General features: G+C 42.2%; 1 protein-coding gene across 1 annotated transcript in view; it reads right to left on the bottom strand.

Moving 5' to 3' along the window:
- Positions 1-22631: 22631 nt before the first annotated feature.
- Positions 22632-23276, bottom strand: part of LOC124550787 (ammonium transporter Rh type A-like) — a 192509-nt gene continuing 191864 nt past the window's right edge. Inside the window, exon 7 of the mRNA XM_047125510.1 lies at positions 22632-22883. Coding sequence (XP_046981466.1) covers positions 22632-22883 — 252 coding nt within the window. The remainder of the gene's footprint in view (positions 22884-23276) is intronic.

The following is a 23276-nucleotide window of genomic DNA, read 5'->3' as shown; positions in this document are numbered from 1 at the left end:
TTCCAATTTAGGTTATTTGTAATTGCGATCCCTAAGTATTTAGTTGAATTTACCGCCTTCAGATTTGTGACTTATCACGTAATCGAAATTTAGCTGATTTCTTTTAGTACTCACGTGAATAACTTCAGGGTCAATTGCCACTCTTTGCACCATACAAATATCTTATCTGAATCATTTTCCAAGTCGTTTTGATCATCTGATGACTTCACAAGACGGTAAACGACAGCATCATCTGCAAACAATCTAAGACGGCTACTTAGAGATTATCTCCTATGTCGTTAATATAGATCAGGAACAACAGAGGGCCTATAACACTTCCTTGGTGAACGCTGGATATTACTTCTGTTTAACTCGATGACTTTCCGTCTATTACTACGAACTGTGACCTTTCTGACAGGAAATCACGAATCCAGTCGCACAACTGAGGCGATAGTCCGTAGCACGCAGTTTGGTTAGAAGACGCTTGTGAGAAACGGTGTCGAACGCCTTCTGGAAATCTAAAAATATGGAATCAATTTGACATCCCCTGCCGATAGCACTCATTACTTCATGTGTATGTTCGTATACAATATATGTTCCAAAACCCTACTGCAAATCGACGTTAGTGATATAGGCTTGTAATTCAGCGGATTACTACTACTTCCCTATTTGGGTATTGGTGTAACTTGAGCAATTTTCAAGTCTTTAGGTACGGATCTTTCTGTGAGCGAGTGGTTGTATATAATTGCTAAATATGGAGCTATATTATCAGCATACTCTGAGAGGAACCTGACTGGTATACAATCTGGACCGGAGGCCTTGCCTTTATTAAGTGATTTAACCTGCTTTGTTACACCGAGGATATCTACTTCTATGTTTCTCATCTTGGCAGTTGTTCTTGACTGGAATTCAGGAATATTTACTTCGTCTTCTTTGGTGAAGGAGTTTCTGAAAACCGTGTTTAATAACGCTGCTTCAGTGGCACTCTCATAAGTGACTTCACCGTTGTTATCGCGCAGTGAAGGTATTGATTGCGTCTTGCCACTGGTGTGCTTTATGTATGGCCTGAATCTCTTTGGGTGAACATAATTACAATCAAGGGAGGGGAGGGAGGGAGGTCTTGGTGCTAGGTTCCAATTACAGCTGGGAACGTGATGTGAAAAGTATTTAGTTTAGGTCGGACCAGCGGTCATTTGTGTAGCCATTCGAACATCCGTCTTATTGTAGCTATGTTACGGTATATTAGGCTAACTTTGAACTACGAACCAGAGCTGGCATATAGGAAAATTTTGCGAATCGAAAAAAAAATGGCTCTGAGCACTATGGGACTTAACATCTGAGGTCATCAGTCAACTAGAAATTAGAACTGCTTAAATATATAACTAACCTAAGGACATCACACACATCCGTGCCCGAGGCAGGATTCGAACCTGCAACCGTAGCAGCAGTGCGGTTCCAGACTCAAGTGCCTAGAACCGCTCGGCCACACCAGCCTGCTTGCGAATCGATTAATTCCTGTTGCAAAAGAGTTAATTGAGCTTAAATGTTCAGCTAAAGGCACGATTTGAATGTGCACCGTTCGGATTTTAAGTGCACCCTTAAATAACTCCGGACTGGACCGTAACTCATGGTTCAGATTTGGTCCATGGCGTATCAGACCTTGGCCTAAGATAAGTTTTAACTATTTGAAAAAAAAATCTTGCTTCATTAGGATTTCGAGTGGAAAAAACACGTTTTTCCGGGAGGTTGTTAAAGTGTGTTACTTCTATACTTTAAAACTTGAAACTGTACACGAAGTTAGATAAATACGAGGGTAATCCCGAAAGTAAGGTCTCCAATTTTTTATAGGTTTACAGACCTGTTATTTCTAAAATGGTTTACATCAGTTTACAGCTTGAACGTTTAGCTATTTTAGACATAATCACCATTTCTGTCGATGCATTTTTTGTAGACGCTGTGGCAGTTTTTGTATGCCCATGTCATACCAGCTCGCCACCGTGCTGTTCAGAAAGTGATGAACCTCTTCTTTCACCTCGTCGTCGAAGCTGAATCGCTGGGACCACAATTAACGCTGACAGGACTGTGAGAGTCTGAAAAAACTAAAACGGGCAATTCAGAACCGGAGAAGCGGAATGTTGAGCAAGGGCGTACACATTCTCCATTGAAAGGTCTCTGTTGGATTCCTTTCATGTTTGATTTCTTAAATCTGTTGTCATTTACGGCATAAATTCCTCTTCTAAATTTACTGTGGCGTTTCTGACTATCTGGGAGGAGACTGAGTAGTGGAACGTGTTACTTTTACACATAAGCAAGAACGATCTGTCACACTACTACACTTTAAAACACAGTTTATACGTAATTCATGTCACACAGTCTCATACGGAACCTACATCCGCTTTCTTTTGTATACTGTATATGATAAGATACTGGCATCCCCCTTCCCTCCTGTGCGAAAGGATGAATGAGCAAATGTATTTCTAGTTGCATGCTTGAGGGTAGCAGACAAGCCTGTCTGCTAGAGAACAGTAGGACCAACGTCGGAGCAGGTAGCTACGCTTTCTAAAAGCAGAGAAGTTTCTATCCTTAGTACGGTCCTGTCCGTCTCTTGTCATGTTGGTATAGGAAGCTGCCCCTCTGGCCACTTCCGTTTGTATTTGTGAGCCACCCTCAGAAAGGGACCAGGGCAGTCTGCCCGCGGCGAGCGTCTGAAGTGGTAAAATCTCCGGCTAAGCGCGTGTCTGCTAAGTCCGTAGGACAATGCATTTCTTAAGTTCAGCCTAACTGAAAATTTAATCACCTTTATTTCAGGTTTAGCTCTAAAATATCTAATGTTATCTTAAATTGCAACGCAGTGTAATTCGCGTGTGAAGTAGTTCAGAATATCTTCCGGTAGTTGCTTTGTCACTACTTTGTGAGTAAAGTGGAACCACGTGTTGATCAGTAACTCTAACTAAGATCATCAATCTTAAATGCGAATGCTCGTGTGATTATAACGTCTCGTCTTGACAATATTTTTCAATATAGCAACTTTTCTTTATGTTCAACCCACGTGGAGCGTACTTTGTGAGACCAGTACCACGTGCTTATACAATTGTTTGACCCATCAGGTTAATAGTAAGACGATAGTAACCAGTTCGAGGTTTTTCTTTTGTAAATTGCTTTTCGATCTAATTTATTTTAATTATCAAAATTATTGTGGAGTTACACAGAGAGGGTCTGCAGGAGGAAGTGGAAGGTATCAATGATCGAATGATAAAAGCCAGAGTACGAGTGAAAGGAAAAAGCAATGAAATCATCCAAGCATATGCCCCACAGGTGGGGTGTACAAAAAAGGAGAAGGAGGAATTTGAAGATGACATGCAAAAGCAGCTCAATGGAGGTAATTAGATTATAATAGGGGACCTCAATGCACATGTTGGCACAGACAGGAAGGGATTCGAGGAGATAATGGGACCAGAGGCCTGGGGGAACCGAAATAGAGAAGGAAAATTGTTGCTGGAATTCTGCAAGAGGAATGGTCTGGCGATCGCAAATTCCTGGTACAAGAAGAGAAGTAACCACAAAATAACTTGGTACAGTGGAGACTGGTCCCAAACTTCAGTAGTAGACTATGTACTAGTGGATAGGCAGATGATGAGCAGCCTCACAGATGTTAAGGTCATTCCATCTGAGGCCTTAGACAGTGACCATCGGCTGTTGGTAGCCACCCTGAGAGAGAAAAAAGATAGGAGGGCAACAGACATACAGGAGAAAAGGTTGAAGACATGGATGCTGAAAGAGGATGAACGGAGGACCCAGTACCAGACACTGATCAGGAAGAAGCTGCCAAAGGAAGATCAGAGAACAGTGGAAGAAGAATGGGGAGATTTTAAGAGGGCTCTAGTTGAGGCAGCTGAGACTGTGTGCGGAAGAACTAGCACAAAGAGGAGAAGTAAGGAAACCCCATGGTGGAACAACATATGTAAAGAGGCAGTACTTCGAAAGAACAAAGCCTTCAGAGAATGGTTCCAGACCTGAACAGAGGAAGCTAGGGTAAAATATAAGGAAAGCAAGAAAGCGGCACAGACCATAGTAAGGGCGGAGACGAAGAAGTGGATGGAAAAATGGACAAGAATGTTAGAAGAGGACAGTGAAGGGAACAAAAAAGTACTTTACACCATGGTAAGAAATAAGAGGAACGACAGAAGCGAGTGCCTGAGGATCATGGATAATAATGGAAGAGTTGTGGAGGAAATGTATGAGCCGAAAAAGATTTGGAAGGAGTACTTTGAAGATCTGTTGAATGCCGCCAAGCGGGTAACTAACAGCGATGGAGAGCCTAAGGCAGCAGACGATTATAATAGTGGGGAAATTGATGATCTAACTTGGAATGAAGTGGAAGAAGCCATAAAGAGGATGAAAGGGGGCAAGGCACCAGGTTGGGACGAAGTAACAGTGGATATGATACGAGCAACAGGAGAAGTAGGAACCCAGTGGCTATACAGAGAGCTGAGGGTGGTGTGGAAGGAGAACAGAATTCCTGGGGATTGAAAGAAAGGAATTATAGTCCCGATCTTCAATAAAGGGGATAAAAGGAAATGTGAGAACTACAGAGGAATCACCCTGCTATGCCACTGTGGAAAAATCTATGAAAAGATCCTGGAGAAGAGAATAAGAAGCAGTATTGAAAGTAGACTGCAAGAGGAGCAGTATGGTTTCAGACCGGGAAGGTCAACAACGGACCTCATATTTGCGGTAAGGCAACTGCAGGAAAGGCACTATGAGTACGGGAAGGACTTAATCATGGCCTTTTTAGATATTGAGAAGGCGTATGACAGTATCTGTAGGGACAAGCTCTGGGATGTGCTGAACGCAAAAGGGATAGATGAAGAGATAACACGAAAAGTCAGAAAAATGTATGAGGGAAGTGAGAGTTGTGTGAAAGTGGGGAGGGAACGTACTGCATGGTTCAAGCTGGAAAATGGGCTGCGACAGGGAAGTGCACTTTCGCCTTTATTGTTTATTATTGTTATGGATGAAATCCTACAGCAAGTATCAGATGCAATTGGAGATCATAAAATGAAAGCAGTGCTTTTTGCCGATGACCTGATGTTATGGGGAAATTGCGAGAATTAGGTGCAAGAGCAGTTAGATGTATGGGAGGCAACGGCAGCACAATATGGAATGCATTTCTCTGCAAAGGAAAGTGAAATAATTGTCACAACAAGGAAGAAGAATAGGCCAAATGTGGATATAACTTGTGGAGGGGAAAAACTACAAGTGGTAGAGAACTTCAAGTACCTGGGAAGCATGATTGAAAGTAAGGAGGGAAACGCAATGGAAATAAATGAAAGGTGCAGAAAAGCAGGGCAGTTCTACAAATGCATTAGGGGTCTTATTTGGAGCAAGGAGGTGCCACAGAAATCCATGGGAATTATATACCGAACCTACTTTGTCCCCATATTGACGTACGGAAGTGAGACATGGGTAATGCACAAAAGCGACAAACGTAGAATACAGGCTAGTGAAATGAAGTTCCAGAGGAGCAGGTTGAGTGTAACAAGACGAGACAGATTGCGAAATGTGTATGTGAGGGAAAGACTAAAGGAGGAACCAGTACAGGACAGGATAGAAAAATCAAGACTGCAGTGGTATGGACACATGAAGAGAATGGATGAGGGAAGAATTCCAAAGAGGATGTTTGATCTGCAACTGGAGGGGAAGAGGCCCAGAGGAAGACCAAGAGATAGATGGGTGAAGGGAGTGAAGGAATGTGTGACGACAAGAGGAGAGAACTGGACGAAGGTGGAAGAGGGGGAATGGTGGAAAGACAGAACACGATGGAGAGGCTTGTGTTCCCGACAGACCCAGCCAGTGGCTGGAAACTGTCCAAGATGATGATGATGATTGTGGAGTTACACTCCTTGTGTAAACCAAGTTGACCACGTGAAGCATGTGGTGTATTCATCAAAGTAGCCCTCAGCTATTCTTTTCAGGAAGATTTCACACAGAGTTAGTATGAATGTAGTATACCAGTGTGTGGTAATTGCATGACGGACAGGATTGTGCTACGAACGTAACTTCTTTGGGTGAAAATTGTATCGGTTGGTTGTGGTTAATTTCCTCTTGCATATGTTTCAACGTTCTTTGTGTGTTATTTTATGAATACAGTGTTGTATGTAGTCTCCCAATCTTGGCTCCCTATTTGATGTGTTCCGTAAGATTACAAACTCACATTTTCACAGTCGCAAATAAGGCACCAGCTTAGATATGACTCACGTTTAATATGCTGAAATTTCAATGATCAATGGTAAAATAAATTTCCAAATAGCAACTGATTTATTTCTTTTTATTTAAATTCTCTTTATATATATATATATATATATATATATATATATATATATATATATATATATATCACCGATTGTCGTATGACTATTAAAAGATTATAATTAATGTTAGTCTGGTTGGTAATTCGGTAAGCTAGACTGGATGCCTGGTGAAACAGTTGCTCAGTAATGCAAGGTTAACTTCCCCAGACGGCTCACAGCTTTCAAACCACTTTTATTGACTATCACCACTGCTTAGATAGAAAATTAAACCAACAACATTACACCATGACAACTCTCGCCCACACATCGCTCGGCAAATCGTTGCTCTGCTGCAGCAGTTCCAGTGGAACATAACCACCCACCCACCCTATAGTCCTGAGTTGGCGCCCAGTGACTTTCACCTGTTATCTAGGTTAAAAGAACATTTGGCCGGAAAGCGATTCAGCTCAGACTACGAGGTGAAAAAAGAGGTTCATAACTTTTGAACAGCATGGCGGCGAGCTGGTATGACATGGGCATACAAAAACTGCCACAGCGTCTACAAAAATTCATCGACAGAAATGGTGATTATGTTGAAAAATAGCTGAATGTTCAATCTGTAAACTGATGTAAACCACTGTAGAAATAAAGAGATCTACGTACTCAAAAAAAATAGGAGACCTTACTTTTGGGATAACCCTCGTAGATAAAATCAAAACTAAATTTCTTATCCAGTAATCTTTATCCACTGTAGAGACACAATATTTTAAAGTCGAGCTAAATGAAGCATGTAAAATTCGTTCGATCAATGGCACTAGGTGGTGGTGTTACAGGCTGTTGCCGCATCTACAAACTGCACCCAGCATGGTGCAGACGACACACTGCCAGCCTTACCTGTCATGGCACCACCAACGAGCGCAAGGACGAGTGTGACGACCACTCCGAGTAGTTGGCAGCCCGCCTGCTGAGTGGCGCTGCGGTTGAAGCCAAATCCTGTCAGCTCCTGGTCATCGGGGTGCCTCTGAAAGTGGAAAACCTTATATCACACATTCTGGAAAGACGAGCACAAATTACAAAATACTTTAACTCTACAGGAATTGAGTTGTCTCGAATCCCTAGTCATAAGCATATTCTTCCTCACACCACCCATTAACATAAAAACATGGTGTACGTGAACTTCGGATTGTATAGACTATATTTACATAGATAAGGTAATACAGCTCCTATCGCCGATGTTATTCGATCTGTATATTGAGCAAGCAGTAAGGAAACAAAAGAAAAATTCGAAGTAGGAATTAAAGTCCATGGAGAAGAAATAAAAACTTTTAGGTTCACCGATGACGTAATTCTGTCAGAGACAGCAAAGGACCTGCAAGAGCAGTTGAACGGAGTGGACAGTGTCTTGAAAGGAGGATATAAGATGAATATGAACAAAATCAAAACGAGGATAATGGAATATAGTCGAATTAAGTCGGGTGATGCTGAGGGAATTAGATTAGGAAATGAGACACTTAAACTAGTAAAGTAGTTTTGCTATTTGGGGAGCAAAATAACTGATGATGGTCGAAGTAGAGAGGATATAAAATGCAGACTGGCAATGGCAAGGAAAGCGTTTCTGAAGAAGAGAAATTTGTTAACATGGAGTATAGATTTAGTGTCAGGAAGTCGTTTCTGAAAGTATTTGTATGGAGTGTAGCCAAGTGAAACAGGGACGATATATAGTTAAGACAAGAAGAGAATAGAAGCTTTCGAAATGTAGTGCCGCAGAAGAATGCTCAAGATTGGATGGGTAGACCACATAAGTAATGAGGAGGTATTGAATAGAATTGGGGAGAAGAGGAGTTTGTGGCATAACTTGACTAGAAGAAGGGATCGGCTGGTAGGACATATTCTGAGGCAATCAAGGGAGCACCGATTTAGTATTGGAGGGCAGCGTGGAGGGTAAAAGTAGTAGAGGGAAACCAAGAAATGAATACACTAAACAGATTCAGAAGGATGTAGGTTGCAGTAAGTACTGGGAGATGAAGAAGCTTGCACAGGATAGATTAGCATGGAGAGCTGCTCAAAGCAGTCTCTGCACTGAAGACCACAACAACAAGGTGATTCAGCCAAGCCGTTCACTGGAAATACAGTCTAAAAGACACCACGCACCCACCGAATGGGACGGAAATCGCTGGATGTGATCGACATGTACAGACAAGCAAATGATTACAGCTTCAGAAAAAATGTATGATTTATTTGAGAGAAAAAGTTTCACATATTGAGCAAATGAATAATGCGTTGGTCCACCTCTAGCCCTCACGCTAGCAACTATTCGGCTTGGCACTGATTGATAGAGCTCTTGGATGTGCTCCTAAGGATATCGTGCCAGGTTCTATGCAAATGGCTACGTCGAGGGTCCTGCCCACAATGCTCCAATCTTTCTCAATTGGGGAGAGGTCCGGTGGTCTTGCTGGCCAAAGTGATGTTTGCCAACCACGAAGACAAGCAGTAGAAATTCTCTTCGTATGGCGGAGAACAGTCACTGTCCAGGGCGTCTCTAGACATGCCTTCAGCGAAGAATCTGATTGACTGGAGTAGAACTGTCGTCAGTGACGAGCCCCTCCTCGAACTGAGCCCCGATGATCAGCTAAGGCGTGGACTGTCGCCCTCGACTGTCAGGATTGCTGGTCTGGGGTGTCATTTCCTTTCACAGCAGGACTCCTTTGTTGTCATCCGCGGCACACTTCCAGCACAGCGGTACGCTGACGATATTCTACGTCTCGTCTTGTTGCCGGTCGTGACAAGCAATCCTGGTTTTACATTTCAACAAGATAATGCCCGCCCGCAAACGGAAAGTGTTTCTACTGCTTGTGTTCGTGCTTTTCGAACCCTGCCTTGGCCAGGAAGGTAGTCGGATCTCTTCCCGATTGAGAACTATTAGTGCATTACGGACAGCGCCTCCAGCCAGCTCGGTACTATGACGATCTAAGGTGCGAATTGGACAGAATTTGACACGATATCCCTTAGGAGGACATCCGATAACTCGATCAGTCAATACCAAGCGGAATAACTGCTTACGTAAGGGCCAGAGGTGTGCCAGCACGTTATTGACTTGCTCAGTTTGTGAAGTTATTTCTCTTGATTAACAGCTTTGAATATGGCTGACGTTTGCAGCAACCGTATGCACAAATTTGAAAAATATGTAAAAATCTGCCAACCGGTTGCATAGGTTTTCTATATACCTTGATCAGGTTTCGTCACCTCTAAGGGTGACTTCATCAGAAGGTAAGGTGATTATCTAAAATGAATATGTCAGATTAAATATCTGATCTAATAAAAGTACATTAATGTAAACGAGTGTAAAACAAATAGTATTGTAAGTAGGCTGTTTAGGCTTTTATATTAGTAACGCCACGTAGCGCTCTGTATGAAAATCACTGGCTGTGCTGTGTGCAGTCTGTGGCTGGTTTGCATTGTCGTCTGCCATTGTAGCGTTGGGCAGTTGGCTGTTAACAGCGCGTAGCGTTGCGCAGATGGAGGTGAGCAGTGGTGGATGTGGGGAGAGAAATGGCGGAATTTTGAAATTTGTAACTGGATGTCATTAACTGCTACATATATTATGACATTTGATGACTATTACGGTAAATACATTGTTTGTTCTCCATAAAAATCTTTCATTTGCTAACTATGCCTATCAGTAGTTAGTGCCTTCCGTAGTTTGAATCTTTTATTTAGCTGGCAGTAGTGGCGCTCGCTGTATTGCAGTAGTTCGAGTGACGAAGATTTTTGTGAGGTAAGTGATTTGTGAAAGGTATAGGTTAATGTTAGTCAGGGCCATTCTTTTGTAGGGATTTTTGAAAGTCAGATTGCGTTGCGCTAAAAATATTGTGTGTCAGTTTAAGCACAGTCATGTACAATTTTTTCTAAGGGGACGTTTTATATGTCGACCCTTAGCCTAGGATACCTCACTGGAATCTTCTGATTTTTTTCTTGTAGTTTGTGCAGTTAGTGCAGCCTTTGTTTATTGCTAGCGCGTAATTGTAGAGAGAATTTCCTTTGTAGTTGTAGTTTTTCATTCTTGTACAGTAAAACAGTTGTGGCATGCATGTAGATTTGCACCAAGTATTTTGCAGATGCGCTTGCAATTAACGAGATGTTATTTTCAATGCTATGTTAATGTGTTTTCTTATTTTGCTCTTCAAATTGTGCTTTTCTGTGTTGTCGTGTGAAATATTGTGACAATAATGGCGTGTGAAAAACGTAATACTGGGCTCCAAAGTAAACTGAGAAATGACAGTGAAGACGAAAACAGTGTGTTAGCGCCACCGTGTAATGAATTAACTAATGTTCAGAGTAGTAGTTTGGTAATTGTACATAGGGAAATGGAACGGGCTGCAAATAATGGTGTAGGCAGTGAAACAATTAGTGAACAGGGAAGCATTATCGATCGATCGGTCGGCAACAGCTTGCCTCAGGAATCCGAAATGACAGGACACAATCTTGCAAATACTGTAGATTCAGGTTTTGCGTCCTCGCCGTTTTCTCAAATAAGTCAAGACACATTTTCTGCTTTTCAAAAATCGAATATTGCCGGTTCAAATGCATTGCCGAATAGCACTGAGGAACATGTTTCAGACACCAGTGCATTGTTATTACAATTAATGCAACAAATGGGACAAAAGCTTCAAAAGTTAGACACAATGGAACAAAATCTTCAAAAGTTAGACACAATGGAACAAAATCTTCAAACGTTAGACACAATAGAACAACACCAGAGACAAACACAGCAACAGTTAGACACAATGGAACAAAATCTTCGGAAGTTAGACACCACGCTTGAACAAACACGTGAAGATTTAACTACTGAGTTACATAACATTGAATCGAAATGTCAAAAAGTCTGTAATGGCGTAAAAACACAAATTTGTGAGCATTTACAACCTATTTTTTCGCGGCATGAAAATGCATTACAGAATCACGAAGCAACCATAAAAGAACTGCAAACCATTGTTCATGAAAATCATGAGACCTTGTGGGCTAAAATTGATTCAGTTGCATCTACCGATTCGGTTACGCTACTTGCAAAAACTCAGGAAAACTTAAAGAACACAGTAGATACGATTTCAACACAAATGGACACTCTGAAACTTGGTTCAGAAAAACACACTGAGGGAATAAGTACACTATCGGAGAAAGTAGCCGAACTTTCGGATCAGTTCACTAACTTATCTGCAAAGGTAGATGATGATCTGAATGACACAAGACCTGTAGCCATCACTGACACAGAAGAGTATGAAGAAATTAAGAAATTCAAACAAAATCAGAATCAAATCAATACACAGTACAAAAGAGAAATCCGGGAAGTACAAGATCAGTTGACACAGGTAATACAAGAATTACGTATTTCAGAGGACACTCGCGCCCCAATACGGGGACATAGAAATACGGAACAGCCACAAAATAATAACACAGCGCATTTCGGAAATTATGAAAGAAATATGCAAGGTGCACCGAATTTTGAAATGGAACCGCCGACACGACGTAACAATGACCGATATGCGACTCGCCGACATGATGATTTTGACTATAAACTGTTCATTACTACACGTAAATTCAAAACATTTAAGAATTCTGGCAACGACATTCATCCACAAGCGTGGCTCCATCAATTCTCTCATTGTTTTCCTCCCAACTGGTTATTAGAGCACAGATTAGAATTTATGTGTGGCTACTTAGAGAATGAATCAGCTGAAAGAACGCGATCGGTCATTCACGATTATCACAGTGAAGGAGAATTTTATCATGCCTTCCTCTCAGCATATTGGTCTCAAGCTACACAAGACCGAGTAAAACATAGCATCATAATGATGAAACATTTCGAACAATCTGGATTTTCCAGTCCTGTGAAATATTTTGAAGACATGTTGCACAAGAATCAGTACCTGTCAAACCCATACAGCCCCTCAGAACTCATCCGCATTTGCTTAATCAAATTACCTGAGCATTTACGACATATTATTTTGGCAGGACGTTGCAAAGACGACATTGAAGCTTTTCAGGGACTCTTACAAGAATTGGAAATCGACACTGACAATCGCGGGACGCGAAAACAGGAACATAACAATTACAGGTCACATCCGTCACGACTCCGCGATGAAAGAAATAATAACTGGACACGACAAGGCTATTCTTACAACGCAAATCGTGACCAAAACAGACACGACCCGTATGACAACCACTGGCAGAGTAATAGTTATAGAGAAAGATCGCATTTCCGTAGTAATGAATATGACAGAGACAATCATAGAAACAGACAATTTGGCAACCAGAACTATTATTATCACGGGAGACAGAATAACTACAGGCACAACGGTCTACCATGCAGTGATAATTCAGGGAGAAATTCTCCACCACTTAACCGGCAAGAAAGAAACTACAGGAACTACCGACATGATGACAGACGACATGATCATAACGACAGGTCTGAACTTCATCAGAACTGGCGGGATTCAAACAGAGCAGGGCCCTCTCGTCACGGTGAATTTGTAGAAGTTCGGTCTCCTAATCCCAATAACGACGCACGTCAACAAAGAGACAGACAATGACTCGCACCGCAGGCAGCCACGTGCGCCAGCTGGCTGAGGGAAAAATAATATAGACACTAACCTTGATAAAAATTCCAGTATTCTTTACCGATGTATACCACATGATAATTGCGTTGAAGTTGAAACTCTGCGTACTAGGAAGAGTAAAGGTTTACACCACATTTCACATGTAAAACCGTTTTTTAACTTTGTCTTTGCCATATAAATTTTCACTTTACATTACTAGTATGCTTTGTCAGACTTAGAATCTGTTAACATGCAACAATGTTTGAAGTTAAATATTCAGTCAAGAACCAAGAGAACTTATTTAAACAGAAATTACGAATGCATTGTTATTGTGAACAGACGACACAGTGTTATTGTGTGTGTACATTCTTGCTTGTTAGTTGCACGATTACGTAACGACTATAAGGCTCACATACTTAGAACATTTACCAGTACTGCTAATGAGATTTTAATGCAACATTTTGGTTTACTTGAAAATACATTCTGGATTTAAAGTACTTTCAGTGAGATACCAGATGACACAGTGGTCAGTTTATATGGCAGCTACACGATTTTATCACAACGCTACTAATGAGTGACAATTTACAATGTTGCTTTTGCGGTGTATCTGTTTTATATCTGCACAGTTTTTCTGAATTCTTCTGTAAAGTAAAACATGTTTTAGTAGAAACTTTTGTGGTATAGCTACAAGGAGACAGCCTTTTCCGTAGGACAACAATGCGTTACAGTACAGTACTTTCTTCATCACGGCAATAAGCGTAATAACTAAGATATCTATACGCAAAGCATTTCACTTTTGTTTATTATGAGGTAAGTACGTTGGCTTCTGCAGAACTTAGCTTTCCGAGGACGATAACTACGACACTTCCACAGAGATTATCTTACAACAAGACGCACAGTTTAGCGCTGCAGTACACGTATTTGAGTGATTAATTTTGTACTTAAAACATTTATTTTTAAAGATATTTGAAGTACAATGATACAAAGGTTTCCGTCATACATTTCATTCCATTGCTGCAATCTGTAACACCTGAGGGTATAATTACATTAATCCTCAGGGGGTACATGCCTACTTTGTGTACCATGTGTTTGGCAAGCACAAGGAGCCCTAGCTAATATGGTATTTGCTTATACAACTTTACACATCGGTACCATATTTCTCTATCTATCTGATCTGATCTGATCATTTAATTGAGAGATAAACAATTTTTTTAATACATTAGTGACACATGTTTTCGCAATTACACAGTTGGATAACTTCACACTTATGAAACTGTATTTTGTCTCTACTTTGTGAACTGTTCATATTTTTTCAGAACCATTGTGATACTATGAGAGTTTTGAATGATGTATTTGGTATGAGATCATGATTTTTAAAGTACGTTTGAGGTAGATGACACTATTGAAATGAGCAGAGAATTTTTTTTAGGTTTTGAAATTATTGCAGAAAGCTACGACGATTTTGAGATTTGACTGAATTGTTATAATTACGATGACAATGTGTATTATGCTGTTGAGGTATGTTTATGATCAATAAGCTGATGCTATATGAGGAATTTGATTATGCTATGTATTTATTATGATGAAATATTGAAGTGTCGTCGCAAGATTGATGTGTCGACGAATATGTACATGTGTAATAAGGTAAGGAGTAATGAATAGTGGTTAGGGACTCTGACTTGTGAAAAAGGATGTTGGAAACCAAGAATCGTACTTTAAGACTTATGAAATGTGTGTAAATGCGTGAATGTATCACAATGCCGGCGAAAATTTTTTGGACACTGTTATATTCATAAGATTTTGTTTCTACACATTTGCAACGCAAATTCTCGACCTGTGAAATTTTTTATATGAGACTGCCACCATAGCAGAAACTGCTGTCATAAATATTTCAGTAAGAAAGGTAAGTGACCTTGATGCAATGCGTTTTGGGCACCCAGCTGAGAGGTAGTCGTCTGACAAAAGGAAGCCATTAGGTGCAAAAAAAAAAAAAAGAGTCCATTATCCTCGCTATTGACATTTCTTTGTCGAAAGCACTGCAAATACGACACGCTCAAACTTGAAAACATATGATTACACTGTACATGAAGAACATATCGTCAAAGAAGTACAGTGATTTAAGTGCTGAGTTGCTCAAGTCATACATTAAAATACAAGACATAATGTTCTTCAAAAAGTCAAACATTAAAACATAAGTAACACCGGTGTGGTGTGACGAGAGTGACTGTGTGGCAACTAGTCACGCTGCCAAGTAAACGTAATGTAGGGCGCGCCACAAGCGGGTCACTAGTAACGTGAGCAAAACAATTTTGTATATTACACATTTTCTGAAGTAAATCATACGTATAGCCAATATAGCATTTAACAAAATTAATTTTACAAATTGCTGAGTAACATTTATAAATGAGCTTCAAACTGGATAAAATAGTACAAAGTTTGCTACGTTTTACGTAGCACAGGTAGAACCAGAGTTAAATACACTTGGAATTACATATGTAATGAAGAACATCAGTTCATTATATGACACAAAATTTGTAAAGATAGCTTCCATATAATGAACTGATGTTGTTTGTTACGTATGTAATTCCAGTCGTATTTAACTCTGGTTCTACCTGTGCTACGGAAAACGTAGCGAACTTTGTACTATTTTATCCCGTTTGAAGCTCATTTATAAATGTTACTCAATAATTTGTAAAATTAATTTTGTTAAAAGCTATATTAGCTATACGTATGATTTACTTCAGAAAATGTGTAATATACAAAATTGTTTTGCTTGCGTTACTAGTGGCCCGCTTGTGGCGCGCCCTACATTACGTTTACTTGGCAGTGTGACTAGTTGCCACACAGTCAGTTTACTCACACCACACCGGTGTTACTTATGTTTTAATGTTTGACTTTTTGAAGAACATTATATTTTAATGTATGACTTGAGCAACTCAGCTCTTAAATCACTGTACATCTTTGACGATATGTTCTTCATGTGAGTACTATTTGTTTTACACTCGTTTACATTAATGTAAACTTTTATTAGATCAAGTATTTAATCTGACATATTCATGTCCTTACCTTCTGATGAAGTCACCCTTAGAGGTGACGAAACCTGGTCAAGGTATATAGAAAACCTATGCAACCAGTTGGCACATTTTACATATTTTTCAAATCTCTTGAATAAATTACAGAATTTTTCCGAAATTGCAATCATTTGTTTGTCTGTGCGTGTGCATCGTATTTACTGATTTCCGCCCCGCTTCGTATAATACATTAGTGATGCCTCTTTTTTTTTGTCTTACAGTGTATTTCCGGAGTAGTTTAAGATATGCCATTCTGTTTCCACGCAGATGAATTGTGTGATAGTTCAGTGAATGGCGTATAGTGCCTGTTTGTAGCTACATTAATTGCAGAAGTATCGGTTTTAAAATGCAACTGCAGTAATTTCTGGTGCTAGTATTGCGCTTTTGAAAAGATAAGATTTCAATGGCGTTTCTCCCTTCTAGTACCAATTGACAGGTTCGGGGAAATTATCATCTATAGATCCGTTTTGTATTTGAAACTGATTGCTGTGTAACGTGGCACTTATTGTTGTTAGCCGGCCGCGGTGGCCGTGCGGTTCTAGGCGCTCCAGTCCGGAACCGCGCGACTGCTACAGTCGCTGGTTCGAATCCTGCCTTGGGCATGGATGTTTGTGATGTCCTTAGGTTAGTTAGGTTTAACTAGTTCTAAGTTCTAGGGGACTGATGACGACAGCAGTTGACTCCCATAGTGCTCAGAGCCATTTTTTTTATTGTTGTTATACGGAGGCGGGGTGTCACGTTGCTCGTCGCGCAGCTCAGAGTCTGCTTACAGAAACGGAGCAGAGGAGAGAGCTTCCATTTAAAACTAACAGTAATCACACTTGGGTGCACAGGGCTGGGCAGACATAATCTGGAAGGCAAATGACGTGGCATCTAAGGATGATTCAACAGTCAACTACGGTAACAGCAATTCTCGTTTTGTTTCCGACAGAACCTTGAAAGAAAGGTGTATGCCAAACATTGAATGAATTTTTGAAACAGCGAATCGGGTGTAAAGTTAAATAATTACCTCGCGCCATCAGTGTAATGGCATGATACACTCTTACACAACAAAATTACACCAGTAAAAGCAACAAAACGAAAAGCACAGAAAAAATGATGTTATAAACAACTTTTGTAGTCCTGTCTTCCTCAGTTGCGTGTAATATTACGGTATATTGATAATTTTCACTTATGGACCGTCTGACAGCAACTGAATAAAACACAATTTTAGTGCCATACGCGTTTCGCCTTTATTTTCTGCAAGGCATCATCAGTGTCCTGGAATATGTACATATGTTTGCTATTTTATTTTTATTTTTGTCACTGTACCTATAGGTTATATACAGTTCTGGTGGTTGGTATTTCCTATTAAGTAGTAATGTGGGGGAAAAACCACAAATTGGCATTCATAAGAAGAAGAACAACCCCAAAAATGCAACAGGAGCGTAATATGTAAGACATTGTCCCCGCAACCTGTAAATACAGTTCAAAACATTACTACTTAATAGGAAATACCAACCACCAGAACTGTTTATAACCTATAGGTACAGTGGCAAAAATTTAAATTAAATAGCAAACATATGTACATATTCCAGGCCACTGATGATGCCTTGCAGAAAATAAAGGCGAAACGCGTATGGCACTAAAATTGTGTTTTATTCAGTTGCTGTCAGACGGTCCATAAGTAAAAATTATCAATATATCATAAACACTTCTTTAAAATTTCACTTGTGTAGTCAAGTGCCTGAAATTCCCGTCGTCTATTGCCATCAACGTCTGCAATTTGTGGTGAAAAGGCGTCCGGAGAGACTGAAGATAATCCTTCGATCTCATAGCACACAGTGCGATGCTTAAAATCCTTTTGGGTCGTCGCGATTTGCGTGTGAACTTCATGTTTGAATGTACCCCTGAGAAAAACGTCCAGTGGCGTGAAATCAGGCAAAAGAGCATGCCAACCACACTGAAGAGCCAAAGAAAATGGTACACCTGCCTAATATCGTGTAGCGCCCCCGCGAGTACGCAAAAGTGCCGTAACACGACGTAGCATGGACTCGACTAATCTCTGAAGAAGTGCTGGAGGGAACTGACACCATAAATCCTGCAGCGCTGTCCATAAACCCGTAAGAGTACGAGGTGGTGGACATCTCTTTCGAACAGCACGTTGCAAGGTATTCCAGATATGCTCAATAATGTTCGTGTCTGGTGAGTTTGGTGGCCAGCGGAAGAGTGTTCCTGGAGCCACTCTATAGCAGTTATGGGCGTCTGGGGTGTCGCATTGTCCTTCTGCAATTGCCCAACTCCATCGGAATGCACAATGGATGCAGGTGATCAGACAGGATGCTTACGTACGTGTCACCTGTCAGAGTCGTATCTAGACGTATCAGGGGTCCCATATCACTCCAACTGCATACGTCCTCCACCAGTTTGAACAGCCCCCTGCTGACATGCAGGGTGCATCGATTCATGAGGTTGTCTGCATACCCGTACACGTCAATCCGCTCGATAAAATTTGAAACGATACTCCATGTTTGCAGTCATCAACAGTCCACTGTCGGTGTTGACGGGGTAAAGCGAGGCGTAAAGCTTTGTGTCGTGCCGTCGTCATGGGTAGAGTGCGCCTTTGGCTCCGATAGCCCATATCGCTGGTCTTTCGTTGAACGGTTCGCACACTGACACTTGTTGAAGGCCCAGCAGTGAAATCTCCAGCAATTTGCAGAAGGGCTCCGCTTTTGTCACGTTGAACGGTTCGGCTCACTCGTCGTTGGTCCCGTTCTTGCAGGATCTTTTTCCGGCCGCAGCAACGGAGATTTGATGTTTTGCCGGATTCCTGATATTCTGGATACACTCGTGAAAAGGTCGTACGGGAAAACCCCACTACATCGCTGCCTCAGAGATGCTGTGTTCCATCGCTCGTGCGCCGGCTCTAACACACCGTTGAAACGCACTAAAATCTTGATAGCCTGCCAATATAGTAGCAGTAACCGATCAACGACTGCGACAGACACTTGTTGTCTTATATAGGCATTGCCAACCACAGGGCCATATTCTGGCTGTTTAAATATCTCTGTATTTGGATACGTATTCCTATATCAGTTTCTTTGGCGCTTTAGTATAGTAACGCCTTCGCTTTCTAACCAGCGACCAGGAGAGAGCTGGGTGAGCGCTTTCCTAGGCATAGCACTGAAGTTGAGGGCGCAAATTCGAACAGCCTGCTAGATACTACTAGTGTCAGCTGTTCTCGCAGGATAGCTGATAGCGCACGAGACTGTTAAGCCACTGGCTCGGGTCCTATCCTTACCAGTGTCCCATGTTCAATTTTTGTATCGCTCTCTTGTTCGGCTTTATTAAAGGAAACGAAAATCACCTTTGGCAATGACGTCTCTCGCCGGCCGCTTGAACTTACGCGCGCTGTGGTCTGACTAACTTTAATATTAATTATCTAGGAAAGAGTGCAACGTATCGATTTTTTTCTTAACAGGTATTTCTCACGGCAGCGTATAGTGCAGCAGGCTTACAAGCTTTTGAGACTGTTCCCGATCGCAACGTATAGTTTCCCTTGGTATTTGAAAATTTTTTATTGTTTCAATCTAACCAACAGTTGACGCACGTGAACTACACAGACTGAATGAATCCTAATGTTTTCCCTATATCCCTCTCATACCGGTATCTCAGCGCTGGAAACCTGTTGCCACTTATCCGACGTGACCTATCTCCTTATCCGGATATGATGTCACGAACTTCGGCATTAGACAGCAATCAGTTGCATGTTCCAAATAGATTAATCCTTAGTTCTAAATACTGCATGAGGGAGTGCTGAAAACTAACGACTTCGAATTTTTTATTCTGATCACAATATCCGTTGAGGTATTACATGTCATTCATGCACTGTAGATAAAAAAAAAAAACATATCAGCATGTGTATTCAAATACACAGATATGTAAACAGGCAGAATACGACGCTGCGCTCGGCAACACCTGTATAAGACAAGTGTCTGGCCCAGTTGTTAAATCGGTTAATGCCGGTACAATGGTAGTTTATCAAGACTTAAGTGAGTTACAGACGGAGCACGAGCGATGGGACACAGTATCTCGGAGGTAGCGGTGTAGTGGGGTTTTCCCGTACGACCATTTCACGAGTGTACCCAGAATATGAGGAATCCGGTAAAACATCAAATCTCCGACATCGCCGCGGCCGGAAAAAGATCCTGCAAGAACGGGACCAACGACGACTGAAGAGAATCGTTCAACGTGACAGAAGCGCAACTCTTCCGCAAATTGCAGTCAGTTTGCGAACCGTTCAACGAAGCGTCATGGATATGGGCTTTCGGAGCCGAAGGCCCATTCGTGCACACTTGATGACTGCACGCCACAAAGCTTTACGCTTCACCTGGGTCCATCAATACAGACTAACTGGAAACATGTTGCCTGGTCGGACGAGTCTCGTTGCAAATTCTGCAGGAGAGACGCTCAGTAGCTCGGTACGGGCTTTTGTTGAAGTTTCCAGAACATACCTTCACCGAGGAGTCAAGCAGTATATTGCTCCCGCCTACATATATCTCGCGAAGAGACCATGAGCATAAAATCGAAGAGGTTAGGACCCAGACAGAGGCATACCAACAATCCTTCTTTCCACGAACAATACGAGACTGGAATAGAAGGTTGAAATGGTACAAATGGTTCTGAGCACTATGAGACTTAACATCGGAGGTCATCAGTCCCCTAGAACTTAGAACTACTTAAACCTAACACCCCTAAGGACATGACGCACATCATGCCCGAGGCAGGATTCGAACCTGCGACCGTAGCGGTCGCGCGGAATAGAAGGGAGAACCGATAGAGGTACTCAAGGTACCCTCCGCCACACACTGTCAGGTGGCTTGCAGAGTATGGATGTAGATGTAGAAATTGTATCGAGCGGATGGACGTGTACGGCTACGGAGACATCCTTATGACTCCGTGGACCCTACATGTCAGCAGGGGGCTGTTTAAACTTGTGGTAGCTCTGTAATGGTGTGGGGCGTGTGCGGTTGGAGTGATATGGGACGCCTGATACGTGTAGATACAACTCTGATATGTGACAGGAACGTAGGCATCATGTCTGACCGTCTGCATCCATTCGTGTCCATTGTGCATTCAGACTGACTTGGGCAATTCCAGCAGGACAATGCGATACCACACACGTCCAGAATTGACACAGAGTGGCTCCAGGAACACTTTTCTGAGTTCCGCTGGCCACCAAACTCCGCAATTGTTGAGCATATCTGGCATACGTTGCTACGTGTTGTTCGGAAGAGAACTCCCCCTCCTCCCCCCTCCCGCATCGCCCTCCACCCCCCTCCCCCTCACCATTGTCGCACTCTTACGGATTTATGGACGGCCCCGCTGGATTCTTGGTGTCAATTCCCCCCAGCACGATTTCTTCATCTACATACATACTCCGCAATCCACCATACGGTGCGTGGTGGAGGGTACCTCGTACCACACTTCTCTCCCAAACAGAACGAGGGAAAAATGACTGCCTATATGCCTCTGTACGAGCCCTAATCTCTCTTATCTTTGTGGTCTTCCGCGAAATATAAGTTGGTGGCAGTAAAATTGTACTGCAGTCAGCCGCAAATGCTGGTTCTCTAAATTTCCTCAGTAGCGATTCACGAAAAGAACGCCTCCTTTCCTCCAGAGACTCCCACCCGAGTTCCTGAAGCATTTCCGTAACACTCGCGTGATGATCAAATCTACCAGTAACAAATCCAGCAGCCCGCCTCTGAATTGCTTCTATGTCCTCCCTCAATCCGACCTCATAGGGATCCCAAACGCTCGAGCAGTACTCAAGAATAGGTCGTATTAGTGTTTAAAAGCGGTCTCCTTTACAGATGAACCACATCTTCCCAAAATTCTACCAATGAACCGAAGACGACTATCCGCCTTCCCCACAACTGCCATTACATGCTTGTCCCACTTCATATCACTCTGAAATGTTACACCAAAATATTTAATCGACGTGACTGTGTCAAGCGCTACGTGTTGTTCGGAAGAGAACTCCCCCTCCTCCCCCCTCCCGCATCGGAGTATTCAAAATTTTCGGGATTCTTTTTCCTATTCATCTGCGTTAATTTACATTTATCTATGTTTAGAGTTGGCTGCCATTCTTTACACCAATCACAAATCCTGTCCAAGTCATCTTGTATCCTCCTACAGTCACTCAACGACGACACCTTCCCGTACACCACAGCATCATCAGCAAACAGCCGCGCATTGCCATCCACCCCGTCCAAACGATCATTTATGTAGATAAAAAACAACAGCGGACCTACCACACTTCCCTGGGGCACTCCAGATGATACCCTCACCTCTGATGAACACTCACCATCGAGGACAACACACTGGGTTCTATTACTTAAGAAGTCTTCGAGCCACTCACATTCTTGGGAACCAATCCCATGTGCTCGTACCTTAGTTACGAGTCTGCAGTGGGGCACCTCGTACCACAACTAGTATCTTCTCTGCCTGTTCCACTCCCAAACAGAACGAGGGGAAAAATGACTGCCTATACGGCTACGTCGAGTTCATGCCACTTGTCCGTGCTTGCGGGGGCCCTGCACGATATTAGACAGGTCTACCAGTTTGTTTGACTCTTCGGTGTATATTATTGGTGGCCAAAGTCAGTTTTACGTGGTTTTCTTTTTGCGTCTACAAGATTACAGAAAAACGCTACGAACTTATGCACCACCCCGATACGTCGGATGAGGGGCTGCCAAAGGCGACGCACTCGCGTGCTGATGCGTGTCGCGAGGCCCACTCACCTGCTGCAGGCGGCCCTCGAAGATGCGGTAGAGGGAGCCGCCGTACTGGGCCTCGGTGGCCGTCCAGGTGGGCACCAGCGAGATGAGGCCCCCCAGCAGGCCGGGCAGGCCGTGGGCGCTGATCACGCCGCGGGCGTCCCTCAGCTTCAGGCGCTGGTTCAGCCACGGCTGTGTGTGTGTGGAACATGGCAGCAAAAACGTCAACTAATCCGTCCACACAAACATATTCTCATTTATTAGTAACTGATATACAGGATGGTCATTTGATAGTCACCGGGCCAAATTTCTCACGAAATAAGCATCAAACGAAAAAACTACAAAGAACGAAACTCGTCTACCTTGAAGGGGGAAACCAGATGGCGCTATGGTTGGCCCGCTAGATGGCGCTGCCATAGGTCAATCGGATATCAACTGAGGTTTTTTTTTTTTTTTTTTTTTAAATAGGAACCTCCATTTTTTATTACCTATTCGTGTAGTACGTAAAGAAATATGAATGTTTAAGTTGGACCACTTTTTTCGTTTTGTGATAGATGGCGAAGTAATAGTCACAGACGTATAAGT

The sequence above is a fragment of the Schistocerca americana genome, chromosome 9 (genome assembly GCF_021461395.2).
Source record: "Schistocerca americana isolate TAMUIC-IGC-003095 chromosome 9, iqSchAmer2.1, whole genome shotgun sequence".
NCBI lineage: Eukaryota > Metazoa > Arthropoda > Insecta > Orthoptera > Acrididae > Schistocerca > Schistocerca americana.
This window is presented reverse-complemented; position numbering and strand designations above follow the sequence as displayed.